Source organism: Lycium barbarum, chromosome 3, assembly GCF_019175385.1.
Source record: "Lycium barbarum isolate Lr01 chromosome 3, ASM1917538v2, whole genome shotgun sequence".
In the NCBI taxonomy this organism is placed as follows: domain Eukaryota; kingdom Viridiplantae; phylum Streptophyta; class Magnoliopsida; order Solanales; family Solanaceae; genus Lycium; species Lycium barbarum.
Window position 1 is genome coordinate 124,243,349 of NC_083339.1, and position 22,213 is coordinate 124,265,561.

General features: G+C 33.2%; 1 protein-coding gene across 1 annotated transcript; it reads right to left on the reverse strand.

The window, feature by feature from the left end:
• Positions 1-232: 232 nt before the first annotated feature.
• On the reverse strand, positions 233-6,837 carry LOC132632244 (uncharacterized). Its single transcript, XM_060348094.1, has 8 exons — positions 6,334-6,837; positions 5,615-5,710; positions 4,584-4,694; positions 4,195-4,504; positions 3,468-3,558; positions 2,381-2,711; positions 1,849-1,997; positions 233-1,039 (listed from the first exon to the last, which is right to left on the reverse strand). The coding sequence occupies exons 1-8, from the start codon at positions 6,631-6,633 to the stop codon at positions 529-531; spliced, it is 1,899 nt and encodes a 632-aa protein (XP_060204077.1). The 5' UTR covers positions 6,634-6,837; the 3' UTR covers positions 233-528.
• Positions 6,838-22,213: the final 15,376 nt, after the last annotated feature.

Sequence of the window (22,213 nt, forward strand, 5' to 3'; positions counted from 1 at the left end):
AAATGTTAATCTTACAGGCTCATACTCTAGCTTTGTGTGCTTCCAACAAGTTGATAAAGCAGCAAACAACTCGCAATATTTTAATTTACTAAGGAGCTATGAAAATGTCTCTTGATTCATCTACTACTTGAAAGCTACATATCATATTTCCTTTTTAAAGTCAAACATTATATTTGATTCATATCTCTTCATATTTTACACCTTGTCTAGATATTCCTTTTACAAAAAAACATAGTGGAAAAGACAACTTCTATTTTTATTTTTTTTGGTGATAATTCTAAGCCTTCACACTTTTATTTCCATGCGCTGAATACACGAGTGGCCAGTAAAAACGTGATAAAACAGAGCATGCCTAGGCTATGAGTAATCATACAATGAAACTGTTAACTCGTACGAAGCCAAAATTTCCCAAATAATTGGGAAAAGAATAAATAAACCATTCATTGAAAAGAATTTGTCAGCAATAATTTTCTCAGAAGGCGCCGTTGATCAACTCTTTGGCAAAAGTCTCCAACTTTAAAAACCACTTCACTTGTCACCCTCAGCTGCAGCTAGTTTCCTCCTCTGCTGATGTTCTGCAACTTTGTAATCTACCACTTCACGAAACAAGTTACCATCTAATACACAGTCCTCACTCCCATATACAGCAGCTTGAACACTAGCCATCATTTTCGCGACCTCTCTGCCTGAAAATCCCTCCGTTCTGGCTGCAGCTTCTCTCAGAATATCATCAGTCAAACCTTTTATCTCTATTTTCTGCTGCTGTTTCTTGAATAAGTTTGAAAACAAGCCAGGTTTCCTTTCCCCAGCTTCAGCTATATATTTCTCAAGATACAGTTTGATCAGCTTGAAGCGCTCATCTTCACCAGGCAAAGGGAACTCGATGACTTCATCAATACGGTCCGCAACAGCTGAATCAAGATCACCGGGCCGATTTGTAGCTAAGGCAAGGACTATATCTTTTGACTGATCACCAGTCCGGAAAAGGAGTGCATTGAGGGCACTCCTCTGAGCTTCACTCATGTAGGTTTTATTTCTCCTGAAATTGACACGAAATGACACAAACTCATAGATCAAACAGCTGTACAATCGGATTCTAAGTGCCAAACATCTAAACATGATAAAGTGCAAATCTGACAAGCCATATAAATATACCTCGGATAGAATCATTCGATTATTTCAATTATATTCACAATTTCCTTGATATCAGAAAATGGAGATGATATAACAGGTTAATGGGGAGCAATGTGGCATAACCTAAGACATTTACGAGGTCAGAATTTTATTTTACCTATTCTCTAACTAGTTCTTAGAAAGAGTTGCAGGCAGGGAAGGGAAAGTTTCATATGTGGGTCACCAAGATCATCTATGGCTCTGCCATCATGCAAAAGCAAGTCTGTCTAGCTTACCTGAATGGCATAAGTTCAGTTCTATGTGTTACTTCATGACTTCAGGAAAAAACATCCAATTGGATTTTCAGCAGAATATCTGCTTTATATAGTCATTTCCCTAGAAGCAATAATTTCATCAGCAGCAGACTAACTTCAGCGAGTTTTCTCTCAAAGGAGAGCAAGGTCTCCATAATGAAATCACCATTGAGGCCTGCCAATGTCTCCCTGATTTTTTTTGAGTGCCTTGCACTCCTAGTATTTAAAACAAATTCTTCCAGTATATCTTAAAGTACCAAAAGACTCCAGAGATCCCCCGAACAAGGTTATACTAATTACTTCATTGAAGGAAGTAGACCTCTGTGTACAGCAACCCAATTAAATAGTATAAACCTATCCAGATATTTTATTAAAGATCCAGATTAGCCGGAGGGAACAATGTTAGGGAAAAATCACTTACTCGCACAAAAATGCATCTGCTTCGTCAATAAAAAGTAATAAACCCTTTTTGGATTTTTTGGACCAGTCAAATAACTGATGTATTTTGGTAACAGCCTGCGAACCCAACGGTGCAACATCACCACCCGTCATCAATGCATAGTCAAGTCCCTGACACCAGATTCAAACATATTATTTGACCACCAAACAAAATCAGAAGTGCCAATTTATAGATATTTCATGAAGGAAGTCACTAATCATCATCACTCTTGAGAGACTTTAATTTAAGAATTGTGAGACTCCGTATCAACTTTTTTGTTTTTATTTTTATTTTTATTTTTTGATCAGTGGCTTTGTGTAAACTTTATGAGATGGTAGACATATGCCTGCTCTATGGAAACTCAACGATTTACTATAAATTGTATCAACGGGCTTCCTAACCCATATGAAATACTTCAGAAGTTTGAATGGAAAACACACACCATATAAGTAAATATGTTAAGATCACTACTCATTAGCCGAAAAGGGAAACAAATATGGGAGAAAGATCTTACAGATCTGCGAGCAAGCTCTCTAGCAACCATTGTCTTCCCTGTTCCTGGAGGGCCATAAAAGAGCATGTTGCGAAATGGAGCTTGATGAGATTTGGTATTAGCTGTTGCGTTGGCTAACTGCTGAATCCTTTTTTCAAGAGATGGATGTAGAATAACATCACCGAATCCTTTCTCAGATTTGGTTGCAGAACCTCCGTTAGCACCTTTAAGAGTGCTCATGGCTCGCGAGAAGAAGCCTGACCAGGGATATTTACCCCTAGATGACTCTCTGATCAATGATGGCTGTCCCAATATTCTGTCCACATAACTCCAAACAACTCTTGCACCTTCCCTGCCATCCAGATAGCAAACTTGCATCAACCATATTATATACACTAAGGAAAACAGATAGTGCTGGTGAAGTGTCTTCAAGAAAAACCACAAAATCGAAGAGGGTAACCAAAACTTTAATAGTTTTTTTTTTTTTTTGGATGAAATAACAGGTATACCAAAACTTTAATAGTTTACCCAACGCCTATTCCAAATCAACCAACTTCTTCATTGGTATTAGCCATTTTAGATAGACAAGTAGATTATTGATAATTATACCAGTAGCTAATTATCATATGAATCCAGCATGGCTAAAATGATATAAATGTTAAAAAGTTTGCATCCTATTACAGTAGGATTCTTGTCGCTAATGAATCTTCATTTTACCGCCACAAGGTAGGTTGAACAATAATGATGCTCAAACTAAAAGAATTAGGCCAATAACCGTAAAAGGTTCAAACAGCCAGAGGAAATGTCAATCCCATTGGAAAAGTAAATGACTGATCAATTTGATTAAAACATCACCACTTTTCCTCCAGCCACCCATAAGAAAAGCTCCTTCAAAATATATTTCCAACTTAGAAACTTTAGAATAAACAAAAAGGCGTGCTCAAAGTATCTGATGTCTGTTCATGGGGTCTCTGAGAGGAAAAGAAAATGCCTAGATCCCGCAACTAATGTACATAAGAAAATGCACATCACAATAGTTAGGATGACTTGCAAAAGAATTGCACATGCCAACAACTTCACATTGTTATTTTGAGAATATATTTAATACCTTGTTGTGTATATTCCAGCTGCAAGAGCTGTCACGCCACCAACAGCCACAACAAGCTTATTTTGATCCGTTAGTATTGCACGGAAACCACCTGCATAAATTAATATCTTCACATCAGAAAGATCATATAGAAATGCAAGCCTAGCTACATATGTGCATATGGTATAGATGTGTAATGCTTGATTGCCTTTTAAAGAGAAAAATGTTTCATACTGCAATTTATCTTTTGCAAAGTTCTAATCCCCGACTCAAGTATCAGCACTAATTGTAGTCACTACGGCGTGCCAGAAATCAGAAGAATGAAGCATTTAAAATATGTAAGGAGTCCAGAAAATGTGTGTGGTGTATTTAAAAAAAAATAAAAAAATCTGCTACACTCATTGACAAAGATAAAAAGGAAAATAGGCATAGAAAATGTCTAAATTACAAACTCATCAATTGTTTCTGACGCCAGCAAACAAATATTACTCCACAATATAAATTCAAATCTCTTCCTGATTCTGTTTCGGAAGAAACAGAAGAATTGTATGGTCTCTTCCGCAAAAATTACAAGCATAGCCCATTGGCATGAAAGGCAGATTCAGAAGAAAAAAGTTCAACACCAAAGCAAAAGAAGTATTTAGCAAGTCAATACTAATAACACGAACAAAATATAGTGATGTGATCCATAACTCTACACATGGATACCCATTTAAGGCAAGCTTTAAGATGGTCGTTAGAGAAGAACCTCCAATGTGATCAAAAGTTGTGTTAATCGCGGCAACCCATTTCTCCCGTTCAGCATTTGCACGGTCTACTAGTATTCTTCTGTTAACATCCTCAGCCAGCTTTGCTTCATGTGCTCTCCCCTCGGCCTCTGCCATAGCTCTCACTCTTATGGTTTCACGTTCTATTTCTGCCTTTTCTCTCTCTGTCTGCCGGCGCTGCGCTTGGATTTGTTCTTCTGTTGCCCGTCTAGCTGCCTCTTGTCTCATAGCAGATTCCTCTTGCATTTTTACCAACTCCTGATTTCTAGCTCTATGATGCTCATTTTCTGCCTGCAAATGCAAGCAGAAGTCAGCTTTATCAGTTAGTACAATACAATTTAACCATGACATTATGCAAAATGTTTCATGCCTGCATCCTTTTCCTTGCTAATTCATCTTCATATCGAGCCATCTGCGACTTGATTTGTGCCTGTTGCTGAGCCAGTTTTTTCTGTTCATCGTATACAACCCTTTGTCTTTCCTGTTAAAAGAAAGAAAGTTAATCATATCTTTTTCCCTCATTGATACATAAGTAGTAGAGTTCATATTTTGATACTTACAAACAAGAAAAGTGAAATGCGCGGCACTGATTAGACTAGTGAACCAACAACAAATAATTTTTTTGATTGTTTAGTGAACAAATAATAAAAAAAAAAAAAAAAATTTGATAAGTAAACAAATGATTATTTTTTAACTGAGAACTCCCCGAGGACCAGTAGCATATGGTTCAAAACTTGGTGGATGCCCAAGTGCACAAATTGTGAAAATTTAAATAGGAAAACCAAAGTACAAATTCCCCGACTTGGTTTAAACAACAACGTATTCAGCAGGCCACACTCTAGATCTATTTCCAGATGCAGTTTGAACGGCATAGCTGAAGTGCATGGCTTAATTGTCTTCAGAAACTTCCCTAATACAAATTATTAAGAAAAAAGAATTGGGTCATTTGCACTTGGTTTAGCTTGCACATGGCATTACATAATCATTTCCCTGCAGCCAATGAAATTTCCAGTCCACCTTAATACCAACCAGTAATGCTTAATTACATCTAGTAAACTCACCCTACATAAAGATTTAGAGCATAAAAAACAAAAACAAAAAAGAGACATGACACGGGGAATATCCTCATAAAACAATGGAGATCAAAACCAAAAACAAATCATGAAATTATGAAAAGAAATAATAGGGCAAACTACAACAAGCATTAGTCAGCTCATACTTCTGATTACGGCTTCATTAAAAGGGAAATTTTCTTTTGATGAAGAGAAAGTTCATCAAAAGAAAGGAACTTTTTTCTTAATAAAGGGAAACTTCCATTATCGCCAACAAAACAAAAACAAAAAAGGAACTTTCTTCTTAATGAGTTGATCACATAAACAGTCGATAGAAAATTAATCTTACCGTCTCAGCTTGAGCTTGCAGTGCTTTAAACTCTTGCATTTTTGCAGTTAACTCCGCTTGCCTTGTCTCTTCTTGCTTTTTAATCACATCAAATACCTACAACAAACAACTCAGATTTAATATCTTCCAGAATTTTGGGAAAGGAAAGTTAAAAGACAAAACCTTTAATAGCATACCACAAAATACTTCTCAACCAACCATGAAACCTCTCATGAGAAAAAACAGCAAAATTCCAAAGAATGTCTTTTTTTTTAAAGAAGGGTAAAAGAGATACCCCAAATTGTAACAGCGCCAAACAAATTGGGATACATGGAGTTGTACATTATAATTGCCTTCTTAAGAATAAAGCTAGAAGGCAGTGGGATACATGGAGTTTTCACTTTTTTCAATCCAAATCACTCACAAAAGTTTAAAAAGAATCACTTTGAAAACAAAAGCTACTTTTTCAAATTTCACAATTGTCATGGCCAAACGAGCCCTTATTAAATTTAAACTACACAACAATAGACAAGTCACAAATTTTGACAGTTAAAACATTTTCCAACTAATTGATTCCCCAAACAAATTGGGATACACATACATTACAACTGCCTTGTTAAGACTAAAGCTAGAAATTTAACTGAGATTCCAAACCTGTTTGGCACTTCTGGAACTAAAATTAACTGAGATTACAAACCTGTTTGGCACTTCTGGAACTAAAATTAACTGAGATTACAAACCTGTTTGGCACTTTTGGATTTATCGATCTCTCTCAAAGCCTTAGCGCCTCTTTCGAGTGCCTCAGGATCAAAACCAGCAGAAGTAGTCCTCGGATTATCATTTCGAACCTTGGGTTTTTCAGGAGCTTCAGCTGAGGGCTGAGGTGGCTGAGGAACATCAACAGGAGCACTTGCTACCTTATTAGTCGAAGAAGTGGAAAAAGGAGAGAAACTGAAACTACCATCGGCATATGCAGTTTCCGTACCGAATTTGGCAGTAGCTAGGGCTGCAAATAGCCCTGCTGCATACGTTTTCCCCATTTTTTTCAATATTTTTTTTTTCGCTATGAGACTGAGAATATTAGGGATTTTTGTTTCAGTGAGTGTGGCTTGAAGGAGAAGAAAAGAAGGAAGAAGCCATGAATTGTCTGTTTGGTCCTAAGTTTACTTGAGAGATGGGAAAGAAGGTTCAGGGTTTATGTAGGGTTTTCAGATTTATGGCGGCTTTGGGCCTTTGTTTCTTTCTAAAGAGTCTCAACCGGACTAGTACTAATGAACCGGTAACTAGTGGGTTTTTTGGAATTTTGGAGGGTTAAATCCGGTAAAAACTTATATATGTATCGGCGTTTACATCAAAGGAATAGATGCATATTATGTATTTGTATATATACTAGTATATGTACTAGCGCGATGCGTGGATCGTTTCAAAGAAAAAAGAGGGAGAGAAGAAATACAAATTAAGGGCCTGTTTGGAAAGCCACCCAGGTAATTGGAATTGGGTGTCATTGGGTGTAATTACACAGTTTGGCCTGTTTGTTTGACCAAGTAATTACACAGTTATGTGGGAATTGAGTGTAATTGACAGGGTGTAATTACACTCTCCAATTCTCAAGGGGGCTGAGAATTGGGTGTAATTACACCTTGTAATTACAGGGTTACTTTTTAGTTTGTTTATTTTTTTACTTTAATTTATTTTTATTTTTAATTTATTTTATTTCTATTATTTTATTTTATTTTATTTTTTATTTTTTTTATTTCTATTATTTTAATTTCTTTTTTATTTTTACTTTTTTATTATTTTTTAAAAATGTATTTTTTTATTTTTTTTTCATTTTCTTTCTTTTCATTCCCAACCTTTATTCTTGTGATTCCATGTAATTGCTCCTTTTTTTTTTTTAAAATTTTATTCATTTAGCATAACCGTGTTATTATTCTAATATTTGAAACTACACCTCTTAATATTGGAAAGAATGAGTTATTAACAAACTTGACATATAACGGGTGTCGTTATTAAAGTAGAATTTCATTGTGAAAGAGGTTATAGACTTATATTTTTCCTTTCTTTTGAATTATTTACTTAAGTTACGTTGGAACTTACTATGTACTGTTGGAATTTGACATAAGAGTATTATGTTGAACTTTTTCTTTTGGATTTTGAATTTAGATTATATTTTCAATTTTAAGTTATTTGCTTTCACATTGTACGTTGTTTATTTTTCACTTACATTTGACGGATTTTTTGTGTCAAACATTTGAATAATGTTATGGCATTATATTTATTAATATTATTTTTTGTCAAACATCCAATCCATGACGTTCTCACAAAAAAAGTCTTCTTTTAAGTTTTATAATTAATTAAAATTAAATATTAATTTGAAAAATATATATCAATTATTTTTGTTACAATATTAGTTACAAATATATGATTATTAATTAATATATTTTCAAGAAACAATGTGTTATTAAATAACTAATTTAATATCATTTATAGAGGCAATATTTTTTAAATATTAATTTTAAATTTTTTATAATTAAATTTTATTTTTAAACTAAACTGACTGTGTAATTACTAGGCTGTGTAATTACTACCCTAGTAATTACACCAATTCCAATTACCAGGTGGCTTTCCAAACAGGCCCTAAAGGAAATGTATATGAACCATGTGTGATATATTACATATTTTATGTTCTCATTTTTTGAATTAGTCTCATTACACACTAACATTTTCTTATGGTATATGTAGCTGCTGCTACTTTATTACTAATCATTTATTCAAATATTATACAGTCTTCTATACTCCAGCAGCCAATAAAATGAAGACACCTCTGAAAAACGATATTGTTCATTGTCTTGCTTCCGAAGGAATTTACGAAAGCAAATAACATTTGTATCTTCTAGATCCCTGTACACAACATCAAAACTTAGTTCTATCATGCCCTATTTCATAAAAAGTATGAATATTTTTTGCACCATATTACAATCAAATAACGGTTAACATTTCACCTGTAACATAATAAAGCCACCATCAAAATAACAGATAAGCATAACCATTCCATCACCCACAAGGGGGGAAAGAAAAAAAAATAGAACATAACAAAACAATATGGTTATTGTGACAGCCTAACAGCTGAAAAAGATCAATGTTAAATCATAACTACACCATCTTTAACATAAACAAACTCGGTTACGGAATATATACTGAAGTAGTATAAAATATAAACCTTGTATTCCAATGGCAAAGGTAGGAAGAAATCAACATATAGGAGTAAGACATTAACTCAGTTCACTTCTTTATTTGTGCAAGATTTATATTTTTCATCATAATTTATCATTTTCTTCCCTTAAAATTTGTTTTTCTAGAGAGTAAAATAACAATTCACTTCTTCATTAGAGTAAGCTAGACTTAGTGATTTTAGTAATTAGTACTCACTATTTAATATTCGTGCAATTAGAAATTAAATCTTTCTCTTCACATTTCAACATAAAATTTCAAGTTTTAATTTCAGTAATTGAAATTATGTCCATGAAGATTATTAGAGTTTTGATCTCAATAATATCATTTAAACGTTCTTTTTTTTGTATTGAAGATTAGATATCTCAAAGATGAACCCTGAAAACAAAAGACTATTTGAACCTATATGAAGATTATCTTGACTGGCAGTACACACTTGGCCAGCCAGATAAGATTAAAGGCTTCACAAGTCCAACAACAATATTTGTATAATAGGATTCTACAAAATAGTTATTCACAATCTGACAATACCAATTGAAATATTAAGCAATATCAAATGAAAGTATTTTAATAACCTATGACTGCAAACAAAATGGCTCGTTTTATCTATCCTCATCTATTTAAAACTCAAACATTATTTAGTATTGAATTTTGAACCTAAAGGAAAAGAAACTTTTATATTCAACTTACATTACTCTCCAGAACATATAAGCATAAAAAATTACAACTGAGGCTTAACCCAAACACCAACTACAGCTGAAAAAGACTACACCTGAAAAACCTTGTAGCCTAATGATCAGAATTAGAATAAAGTCATCAACTCTCAATATTAGATACAATATTATACACATACATTCTCTATAAATATTTACCACTTCACATGAAAGCAATTCCCACTATGTAATGGTCATTTGCAGAACAATGACAAAATTTATTATCGCTCAGTTTTTATATTTATAAAAAGCTAAATCACAATAATGGCATAATTAGATACTTAGAGAACAACATGCTATTATCTATAAATAAATTAAGTATGAACATTGTACCATATATGTACTTAATTCTTTTAGGATTTCTTATACTTGATGTAGACATGCTTACCATATCTTAAGTTAAGGCTGTAACGTTTCTGCTCGAACGAATAAAGATTATTACATTTTGAAATGCTTTAAATTTTGGAAAACCCTTTGTTATAGCATTATTTTATATACTTCCTACTGATGTTTCCATATTTTGCATAAATGCTAAAGTGCAATTAGAACACTCGTCTTTATTTAATATCTACAACCTGAAACTAATGCCTATCTTCAATTTAGATTCCAACATTTTATTTAACCTGATGACTGTTTGATACTTTAACCCGATAGAAACTTCCTAAATCTCCTTCTCCGTGCCATTTTTTTTTTTAGTGAACTGATTTGTAGCTGCATATAACTCCTTGTATGCTGATATTTGTTAAGAGTTGCCAACTAACACTTATTTTTTTGACCTAAAAAATTCCAATCAATTAACTTTTTACTTATATAACATTTTAGTTGTGATAAATATTTAAAATACACAAACACAAAAGAAAAAAGAAAAAAAAGGATAGAGAAGAAACATAAACGTAAAATAGTGTTGGGTTTGCTTCTATAAATGAAAAATAGGCTATCAAAACATAAGAGCTTTAAAATTTAGTGTGATTCATATAAAAATATTTGCCAGTACTAATAGGCAAAAAAATAGGTCTCTTGCTATGAACAAAGAAAAACTATAATTATTGGATCAAGAAGTTAAATATGAAAAACACGCACAATTAAACTTATTTAATTGTGGCGTGAGATTGTTGATATAAATCAAAATGGGAGAACCGTGATAAGCGATAAATAGACCACCTACAATCCTGCCAACAATTGTTCCTTCCTGATACTACAAAAAGAATAAACACAAACAATAAAGTTTCTTGGGAAAAGATGAAACATAAACATACCGTCTAATAATTGATGAAGGAGCCTCCCTTATATACAAATGACTAACAAAAACTGCCAAGTCTCAGGCCGATAAGGAACTGTATCTCCATATCCAGTATATACCTGCACACAGAAATCATATGAATAATCTATAAACTAAATTAAATAGACTGGAAAAATTAAATAAATTCACATTGACCTTTCAAATGTACAGTAAAATCTATAAGAAAATTTATCTACTGCTATTTTCAATGAAGATAAAGATATCCCCTTATCTGTTGATTTCTTCATTGCCTTCCCACTTCCCCACCTTCATGTCCCCGTTTATTTCTCATTTCCCCCTTTTACAGTTGGTTTTGTCTAGAACGTGGCTATATAAATGTTTTAAAAATAAATATTAATTCGGATAGATTTTTTAAGATATTCCAATCAGTTAGTTTAATTTTTACAAAACCAAAAAAAAAATTCAATGTTTGAAGGAAATGCACAAACGTGGTCTTCAAGACCACTACTTAAAAACCAACTGTTCAGTTTTTTTCCCCCATTTTATCAAGACCACTTTCTTAAAAAAATATAAATATTTATTTAATTATTTTTTAATTCGAAAACACTAACTAAATTAACTAATTAATAAATAATGTAACCACTTTTTGTCCTAAAACTATTCTGTTTTTAATAATATATAGATATATAGATATAGATTTTTACGATTTAATCATGATTAATTAATATATATTTTCATTATATTAAATTTTTAATCATGGTAAGTTAAGTTAGTTTGGTGTATATTTTCTCACTAAATTATGAGAAAATGGTCGTTTATGATATGTTACTGTTTAAGTAGAATAAAGTGATACTATACAGATCTCGTTTATTTTATTTATAGATTTTTTTTTTTGTATTTTATTTTATTTTGTGGGGGGAAATCAATCAGTAAAATTGATATTAATTAACTGACGAAAATAATGTCTTGAGTGGTATGCATGATTGATTAGCATCTCTGTTCCTTTCTAGTTTCTATGTTTTAATAATTCACTCCCACTAATTGAGACAAATTGAGACATAATAAACGGTCAAATATTTTAGAAACATGACTTTTTTTTTGTTTACGAGTTGCATTTTAAGGGTAGCCATAACTTAATACTTCATTAACTTAATATTTTTATTGTGAACCAATTGAGACTCATTAATTTATTCTTTTTTGTTACATTGGAAAGAACTAAAAAAAGTTTAAACTCATTCATAAGTTACATGATTTAAATCTGTACGGAGCAAAATTAATATCCTTGATCGCCTCTTTCCAAGTTTAGTAAATCTTCTTCCTCCTTGTGCCCTTTATTTGCCGGAAAGTCGGTACATTAATTGCCCTACATATAAATATGTTTAATGGTGATCTTGATAGCTTCTACAGTAAGTAGTTTGTTTCAACTTTTAAAACTTTATTTTCTATTTCTTTTGCTAATTGTAACCCTTTTGTGATGCTCCATAGTTCTTTAATAAGGGCGTAGTTTTTAACCTACCAAAGTATCTGAATATTCACTTTCCTCAATCATTTTTGAATATTTCTTTAAAAGTAATATCTCCAGTTTGCACCTTGATACGATCATCGGTATTTAGTTTTATCTTTTTTGGTTTGCACATCAAAGAATATTTATATCAAGTTAATAGATATAAGAAATCTCCCACCTAATAAGTTAGTATTTTGAGTTTGACTCTCGTATTTAGTCTACAAGATTTTTCTATATTGGGAATAATTAGTTAACTTAAAGTTACTGGTGATTTTCTAAGTTCATCGCGCTTAGGCTTCATTTTTGTTTGCATGATTATTTTATAGAAATTATGTTTATATAGTTTATAAATATGTTTAGTACTTAAATTAAGTAGGAGTTTGGCCAGAGAAACTAAAAAAATTCACTTTATTTGGAATTTTTGAAGTTGGAATTGTGTTTGGTTATAATTTCTGCAAATAATATTTGGCTGTTTGGATGTACTTTTTCAAAAAACATGAAATATGATTTATACCCAATTTTTAAAAACTAACAAAATCACCCAAAACAATTCATAAACATAACCAGTTGGTTGAATCGAAACTACAACAAAACAACTAATACATTGGTGAAAATAATTTTCAGCATAATGAAACTTCAAAGTCACATATCACAATCTCTCCCCTGACCCATCAACCCCCCACCTCTCTTTAAAAAAAAAAAAAAGGAACCAAACCCTTTGAGGAATAGGGAATATTAAAAACTTAAAATCAAACTACTTATTGTTTAGAAGATAACCGAAATAGCGTGATAAAATTTTATATTATTGATTAAGATAATTTGTAAAATACTTGGTTAACTATGGTAAATATTAATATTTATATTTAAATAATATGACAAGTGTCATTTATTTACTTGTTGGGTTAAAACACCGGGTGCAGATAAATTTTTACAGGAAGAAAATAAATTATTTAATCAATTGATGTCATAAATTACCTCTGATGTATCACCATTCATAAAGTTTGAGCACATTTGTTGCATATAGGGGTGTCAAAAGAATATGAAAAACTGACCGAACCTAACCATACCGAACCGATTTATAGTGTTTTTTTCAATAAAATCGTGGATTTTTATTTAAGCTTTCCCGAACAATTAGGGTGGTCTTGTTAATTTATATAAAAAACCAAAAAATTCCCGAACCGAACCTAATAGCCTTACATGTATGAAATATATTTTATATATTACAAATATGTTAAATATACAAAAAGAATTTTGGCCACTAAATTTTGGGCCTTTAGTTGATTGGATTTAGTTTCAAAAGGATACCTCATATGCATAGTCATACAGTCATAGATTTAGATGATTTAAGTAGGCATTTATGGTTATAGTTAGCACTAACAGAAGTTTACCTCCATCTTGATCTCTTCTACTATGTTGCTTGATGTATATGTATCAAATTCAAACTGTGATTTCTGTGGCCTATAAGCTAATGTTTGTTTTGGCTCAATTCAACTTGTTGTCTTTGGCAAGTTATTCTTCTCCCTGGTCAATCAGTGAGGATTCACGTCACGATGATGTCATCATTGTTGTCTTGCTAATTGATATAATGCATGTCAGTTTAATTACTTTGTGTAGTTTTTTTAATAGCTTTTACATTAAATATTTCATAAGAAACAAATAGAAGTTTTATTTGATGGTGTACTACAAATAGGTTTGTGGAGGTCTGTGTCGTTACATTTTAATGGTGGTGTATTCTTAGGTGACACTTTAAAACTAAAATAACTAAAAATTAACAGAATCGTACCGATACCGAAGAAAAACCGAGATGATGGGACGGTCTCGAAAAGTCTAATTTTGATTATACAAAATAAAATAACCGAAGAATTGGGATGGTATACTTTTTTTAAAATAACTGACTGAACCGTCCTATTGACACCCCTAGTTGCATATATGAAGCTAGAAAGAGCGACATTGTTATGCGAACTATCCACACAACCACACCGTGCACATGTACCCCATACCAAACCCAACAAGAACTAAAATAAATAGTTGTAAACACTATCAATACTAGAATAAACAGGGTTAAATTTATATAAAAAAAAAATTAGGGTAAAATTTGAAAAGGGAAAAACAAAAGCAAAATCAAGGGTCAAAAACAGAAAGTGAAAATAGTAAAAATAAGGTTTTGGTTGTTTTTTTAAATTTCAAATACAACTTCAAGTTATATTTGAAAAAACAGAAAGTGATTTGCTTCATGGTCAAACACTAATTTTCAAAAAAAGTGAAAAACAATTCCAGAAAAAAATGAATACTTTCCATGGCCAAACGGGTCCTAAACTCCATAAGCAAATCAAGTCAATGTAGAATGGGCAATTTGCATGATTGCCCTTTGCTGGGGGTGGTCTTTAAGGCAAAAATTGGGTCTTAAGGCAGAATTTTGCAAATTCTGGTGTTCGAATTTGGGCCTTAAGGCTGAATTTGCATGGACAGATTTTTTTTTTTACTGAGCTGGGTTCGAACCCACAACCTTCAGCCTCCAGATATTAGGCGAAGGATAAAACTTAAAGACCACCAATTTGAAAGTCAAAATTAAAGACATCCAAAATGAGGGACAATCTGCGGAAAAACAAGATGTAGAATTGCATCCCAATGCATACGAAATGGGCTCCTGAGTGGAAAGGTGGAGGCTCATATTACCTTGAAGGGCTCATTCTACATTTTTTTTGTGCGGATTTCCCTTCAAAAGCGCTGGTATTTAAGTTTTGCCCCTTAAATTGGTGGTCTTTAAGTTTTACCCGTCGCTAGAAGCTTCTTGATTTTGGGTTCGAACCCTCGTTTAGTCGAAAATTCGCAAGGCATAAGTTGGGATTCGCAAGGCAGAGTTTGCAAAACTCTACCTACAAACATACAAAACTCTACCTGCAGGTAGAGTTTGAAACTCTGCCTGACTAAGGTAGGCATGCAAAGCACTGCCTGAGGCCTAACTTGGGCCCGAATAAGCCTAACTTGGTACACTCTGCCTTGCGATTTTTTTTTTGACTGAGCCGGGGTTCGAATCCCAAACCTCATGGTATTAGGCGAAGGATAAATATTAATGACCACCAATTTAATAGGCAACAATTAAAGACCGCCCCAAAATAAGGGCATTCCTGCGAATTGCCCCTCATTCTACTCCTTCTGTCATTATTATTGGGGCTTTCAGAGTCCAACGCCAAAATGACACATTTTTGTAGCCTAAAGATCAAAATAGCATGCTAATTTTTTTTATACCCAAATAGATTTTTCATTACACGTGCAACGAAATGTGATAAACATTAACGTCTTCTATCAAACAAAAAAAAGGCATTTCGCCATCATTATAATGAGACTAGCAAACTATGCCCGTGCGGTACACGAGACCCAATATGATTAATTTGGTTACTCAATTTAGTTAGTCTTTATAGTTTGTATATTTTGCAAAGGATACTGCGATTCTCCTTAGTGAGTCTCCATATTTTTTTTCCTCTTATTTTTCCCCTTAATTTCTCAACTGTTATTAAAATTTGTCTTATTTTGGTTATGTCCGCCTCTTTTTATATTTAGTAAGTTGACAATTCAAATATCGTACATGTTAAGTTTATAATCACAAGACTCAAAGAATATTTTATTATATTATACACATTTTTAATTTAGAACCACAAGATTTGAAAGTCTATCTTTATTTCTTAAACTCGGTGTCTAGTCGAACGTAGACACTTAAATTGAGACAGAGGGAGTACAATATAGTTGCTTTTTGTACTACTTATCGTTGTTGTGTTCGTCCACCTTGGGCGTTTGTTGTTAAATAAAAAAAATGATCTTATTTTGGTTATGTCCGCCTCTTTTTATATTTAGTAAGTTGACAATTCATATATCCTACATGTGAAGTTTATAATCACAAGATTCAAAGGATATGTTATTATATTATACACATTTTTAATTTAGAACCACAAGATTTGAAAGTCTATCTTTATTTCTTAAACTCCGTATCTAGTCAAACGTAGACACTTAAATTGAGATAGAGGGAGTTTATGCCAAATGAAGGAAATGAAAGGACAATTAAGACACTGTGGACCCGTGGGGACTTAAAAAGTAAGCACACAAGAGGTAGAATTAATGTTCAACATCTGAAATGTACACATGTTAGTCCCTGCTTAGAGTACAATTTTAGTTATTTTTTGTACAACTTATTATTGTTGTGTTTGTCCACCTTGGGTGTTTATATATAATAAGAAAAATATAGAATAGAAAAATACATATACATATGTGGTCAAGTAATATGAAACGAAGGGAGTACTTCATTTATTAATTCTTAAAGAATGTGAAAAATCAAGTATATTAATGTGGCCAAGTAATATGAGATGAAGGGAGTACTTCATTTATTAATTCTTAAAGAATGTGAAAAAGCAAGAAATGTGGCCAAGTGATATGGGACCCAGAGAGTACTTCATTTATTAATTCTTAAAGAAAGTGAAAAGTCAAAAGTGAATAAGTAAAAGTGCACGGAGGAAATAAATATGTGTCGGAGAATTAAAATTGAAGTGCATACATGTATACATGAGAAGAGAATAAATATTCAGTAAGAACGTAAAAAGTCAAAAGTGAACAATTAAAAGTGCACGCAGGAAATAAATTGAGAAGAGAATAAATATTCAGTACTATGACATATGTCCACGTGGAATTTTGTTAATTCTTAAAGAACGGGAAAAGTCAAAAGTGAACAAGTAAAAGTGCATGGAGGAAATAAATTTGTATAGGAGAATTAAATTGAACTGCAGAGGAACGAAATCTCAATTATCAAGAGAGGAGCCAAGTAATATGGGACGAAAGAAGTATTTCATTTGTTAATTCTTAGAGAATGTGACAAGTCAAGTATAGTAATGTGGCCAAGTAATATGAGATGAAGGGAGTACTTCGTTTATTAATTCTTAAAGAATGTGAAAAGTCAATTAATGTGGCCAAGTAATATGGGACGGAGGGGTTACTTCATTTTTATTAATTCTTAAAGTACGTGAAAAGTCAAATATAGTAATGTGACCAAGTAATATGGGATGAAGAGAGTATTTCATGTATTAATTCTTAAATAATGTGAAAAGTCAAGTAATGTGGCCAAATAATATGGGACGGAGGAAACATTTCATTTATTAATTCTTAAAGAACGTGAAAAGTCAAGTAATATAGCCAAGTAATATGGGACGGAGGAAGTACTTCATTTATTAATTCTTAAATAATGTAAAAAGTCAAAAGTAAACAAGTAAAAGTGCACGGAGGAAATAAATATGTGTCAGAGAATTAAAATTGAAGTGCATACATGTATACATGAGAAGAGAATAAATATTCAGCAAGAATGTGAAAAGTCAAAAGTGGACAAGTAAAAGTGCACGGAGGAAGTAAATATGTGTTGAAAAATTAAAATAATGTAAAATGTTAAAAGTGAACAAGTAAAAATGCACGAATAAAATAAATTTATGTAAGAGAATTAAAATTGAATTGCAGAGGAATGAAATCTCAATTATCAAGAGAGGAGCAATGTTGGAGTCAATTTTTGTTTGGACTGCTATGGAAGTTCTAGATCAGGAAAGGGAGAAAAGTTGAAAAAACACTACACGTGTCTATGGTTGCAGTACACGTGTTAGAAGGGGACCAATTTAACCCAAAAATAATCCACAATTTCGAAGGTACAACTTTTGTTGCTTTTAGTACAATCTTCTATTGTTGTGTTCGTCCTTGCTAGGCGCTTATATATATATAATAAAAATACCTGTAATAAATATTTAGTACTATGACATATATCCACGTGAAATTTGTTAATTCTTAAAGAACGTGAAAAGTCAAAAGTGAGCAAGTAAAAGTGCATGGAGGAAATAGATTTTTGTAGGAGAATTAAAATTGAACTGCATAAGTCTATACATGAGAAGAGAATAAATATTCAGCAAGAACGTGAAAAGTCATAAGTGAACAAGTAAAAGTGCGCCGAGAAAATAAATATATCGGAGAATTAAAATTGAAGTGCATACGTCTATACATGAGAAGGGAATAAATATTAAGTACTATGACATATGTCCACGTGGGATAAAGAAGTAGTTGGGTAAAGTGTACAGGTTATATAGCTCTTGGTACAAGCATTTATTGCGTGTACAATTTGTAAAGCTTTTGGTACAAGCATTTGATGCGGTGTTAGTCCTCCTTAGCCACTTATATAAATATTCAGCAAGAACATGAAAAGTCATAAGTGAACAAGTAAAAGTGCACGGAGAAAATAAATATATCGGGGAATTATAATTGAAGTGCATACGTCTATACATGAGAAGGGAATAAATATTAAGTACTATAACATAAGTCCACGTGGGATAAAGTAGTAGTTGGGTAAAGTGTACAAGTTATATAGCTCTTAATACAAGCATTCATTGTGTGTACAACTTGTAAAGCTTTTGATACAAGCATTTGATGTTGTGTTAGTCCTTATTAGCCACTTATACATGATAGAAATGTTGCTGAATCTTTATTTTATTACTTTACTACATTTCGCCTAAAGCCCAATAAAATGTTGCTGAATCTTTATTTTATTATTTTTATTTGAGCGAAATGTTATCATTTTTCTTTTTTATTTTTGCACTTATGTTTCTCCTACTAAGTGCCTGCATTTACCCGAATGGATTCTGTTGGTTAGTTTCCTTTGCGTTATGTGACTGCATTTCTAAGAACTCTAAATTGCTCCTAGGGAGTAATGTATTATGTGGATCTTTTCTTTTGTTTATTTATGGTGAAGGTATTTTATTTAAAAATTGTCATCATTAATGTTGTTAATGGCTTAATGCCATGACTTGATGGTGGTATTGAAATGCTTACCAGTGGCCATCCATTGTCTTTGTAGTTGAGATTTGCAACTGTTCATCTTGAGTTACATGCAAAATAAACTACATCAACTTGAAGCCAAGTACAATACTTTGAGCAGCTTGAAAATTTTGAATAGAGAAAACTTCCATGCAAATATTATTTTGAACCATGGTAGAATAACCCAATCGGACACTTAAACTACCTTGTTCGTGCTCCTGTCTATAAAAGAATAAAGAGTCTATCTTCTTCTTTCTTTTCAAATCCTAATACACTTAAGCTATCTTTTTTTTATTTAATGAAGGGAACTGTCCTTTTTTATTTAGGCCTCATTTGTTCGCACTTATTAGAGGTTTGAATCTGAATGATTCAGATCTTAAGCTATTAAGTGCATTTGTTTGCATTCAGATAGAAGCACTTATTGGGTCTGAATAGGTCTTGATCATTAAGACCTTGAATCAAGTCTTAATATCATTAAAAGGTATTTTTATATGTAACTTTTTTATCACCAGCTCCAACCCCAACCCCAACCCTCCACCTCAACCCCACCCCCACTCACTCTCTACCTCAACCCCACCCATCCACGTAAACCCCACCCCACCACTCACCCACCCTCCACTCCCCACCCCACCACTAACTCCAATTCCACCCCACACCACCCACCCCAACTCCTCACCACCAACCCCTAACCCACACCACCCACTCCCACTCCCCCACCACCAAACCCTAACCCACACCACCCACCCTCACTACCCCCACCTCCCACCACCAACCCCACCCCCATTACCTCCCACCCCTCACCCCAACCAACCACCACCACACCCCTCCACCCCCATTCACCACCTACCATTACTACAAAACATCTCCACCATTACTAGTGAACATAAATGTTTTTTTTTTTTTATTAAACTTGTATTTATTTTCTACTAGTTAGTTACTTTTTAATTTGAATTGTATATTTGTTATGCTTAAATAAATATATTATGCACATTCAGTTATTGAAAAACAAACAGTTTTAATCATTCAGTGTTCAGACCTAGAGACAACATCTTAATCATTCAGATGTGCATTCAGATTCAGACGTCTTAATCTTAATGAAAACAAATGAGGCCTTAGTATTGTTAGAATCAACTAACTAAAAAAAAAATCAACTAAGTGCACAATGTTATAGGTATGGATCATCCCACAGTGACTGTACTTCCTGGTCCAAAAGAGTATGATGTGTTAATACTCCAGCAGCAGCATCGATCTCATGTTGTGTGGGATGGGAAGTTAACTGGATAGGACACATGTTTAAATATACGCTGTGCGAATTTTGCATTCTAGAATAACCTGAGGCAACACCCTTTTCCTCACCGCATCCTTAATTGCTTTGAGAGATGTGGATTTAGGGGAGGTTTAGAGGTATGCGGATAAAGGAATCATCACTGCACTTATTGAGAGATGGCGTCTAGAGACGCATACTTTTCATATGTGGACTGGAGATTATACCATCACATTGCAGGATGTCGAGGACTTACATGGCATTCTCGTAGATGGTGATCCACTGGTGCAGGCTAGTGTTAGACAAATAAGTAAATCAAGGTGGCGGGAGTTGATGTTTGAGCTTACTGGTTGGGTGCCCGAAGAAGCATCAATTAAAGGTAATAGCTTGCTGAAAATAGAAGCATTATCTAAGCATGTATAAACCTTGGATGATATTGATGACAATATCGACAAGATTGTGGTGCAACAGAGGGTCAGGTTGTACCTGCTTTGGCTGGTTGTTGGTACGATAGTCCCAGATAATACTGGTGCATGCCTTAGTTTAGACTTTTTGCTTGATATAAAGGACCTTGATGCAATGGGCAGGAAAGCTTGAAGAGCCGCTACATTATCATACTTGTACAATTCTCTATGTCGTGCTTCGATGGAGAATAGCCATGATGTTTGTGGATTTATTGCTTTGTTGTAGGTACGTGTATTTATTGCTTTATTGCTTGTTTGTTTTAGAATTTGTTGATGTTTTTCAATGTAATAAGCTACAAATTTGTGGTCATTCGTAAAGCTTAATATAATTGCTTGTAGTTAACATTTTCATGAGTTTCATGTGTTTCAACTACTTTCAAGCTTGCACTAGAATTTTTCAGTAAGTGGAACTTTTTGCAATTGGTGGTAATTTAGGTTTAGAACTAGTTTAGTAACTGGTAAGTGTTAAAGATTCCTCTTTTTGAGCAAATCAAAGTGCCTCAAATCTCGATTACCTTTGGTACTAAACATTTTAAAATCTTCAAAATCAAGTATTGAGGCAACGTCCTAAAAGAACCTTCGAAATCACCATACATCATCTCCAAAGATTTCTTACGCCCTTTTTGCGTTTTTCTATAACTAGGAGTATACTTGTGGATCCTTTTTATAACTTCCTGAACGGACTTAATACTGATTTGTGCGTTGATCATAATAGACGGTATCAACGAAGTAGCAATCATGTTGTGTGGCTCAACCACTTTGTATAATCATCGATCTCACATTTGTGTGGCTCAACCACTTTGCCTGCTTTCCACATACCACTTCCAATCAACGTAAAACGGAACATCCAACTACAACCTAACTCACGCCGCTTGCAAATAACCTTAAAAATGTACCTTTGGTTTGATCCATATTAATTTTTTTTTGTGGGTTATATTGTAGAGTCTCACTGCACCTTTCATGTACTTCTTGTTGTGAAATAACATACCTTGTTGCACGTACAAGGAAAAATATCAACTTCTAATGACACCAATTAACATCACAAAATTCAAAAAATAATATATTATTAAAAAATTTATTCGCACCAAACTAACCTGATTGGATAACTTTAGGATTTCTGGAATTTCAAAGTGCAGCCCGAACAGACCCGTTATCTCTCATGTATGCAAAATCTTCCGCTCCTTCTTCTTCTTCTTCTTCTTCTTCTTCTTCTTCTTCTTCTTCTTCTTCTTCTTCTTCTTCTTCTTCTTCTTCTTCTTCTTCTTCTTCTTCTTCTTCTGTATTATCCAAATATGAGATCACATTTGAATGATAATTAACACTAAGATCACCGGGGGCCGCAGCGTCTTCATCAGAATCGTTATCGTCAGCAG

Coding starts and splice junctions, on each gene's coding strand:
- LOC132632244 (XM_060348094.1), bottom strand. CDS start 6,633: ATGGGGAAAACGTATGCAGCAGGGCTATTTGCAGCCCTAGCTACTGCC. Junction 4,505..4,583: donor TAGCAAGGAAAAGGATGCAG/GCATGAAACATT, acceptor TTGCATTTGCAG/GCAGAAAATGAGCATCATAG. Junction 1,040..1,848: donor GCAGATGCATTTTTGTGCGA/GTAAGTGATTTT, acceptor TGTCAATTTCAG/GAGAAATAAAACCTACATGA.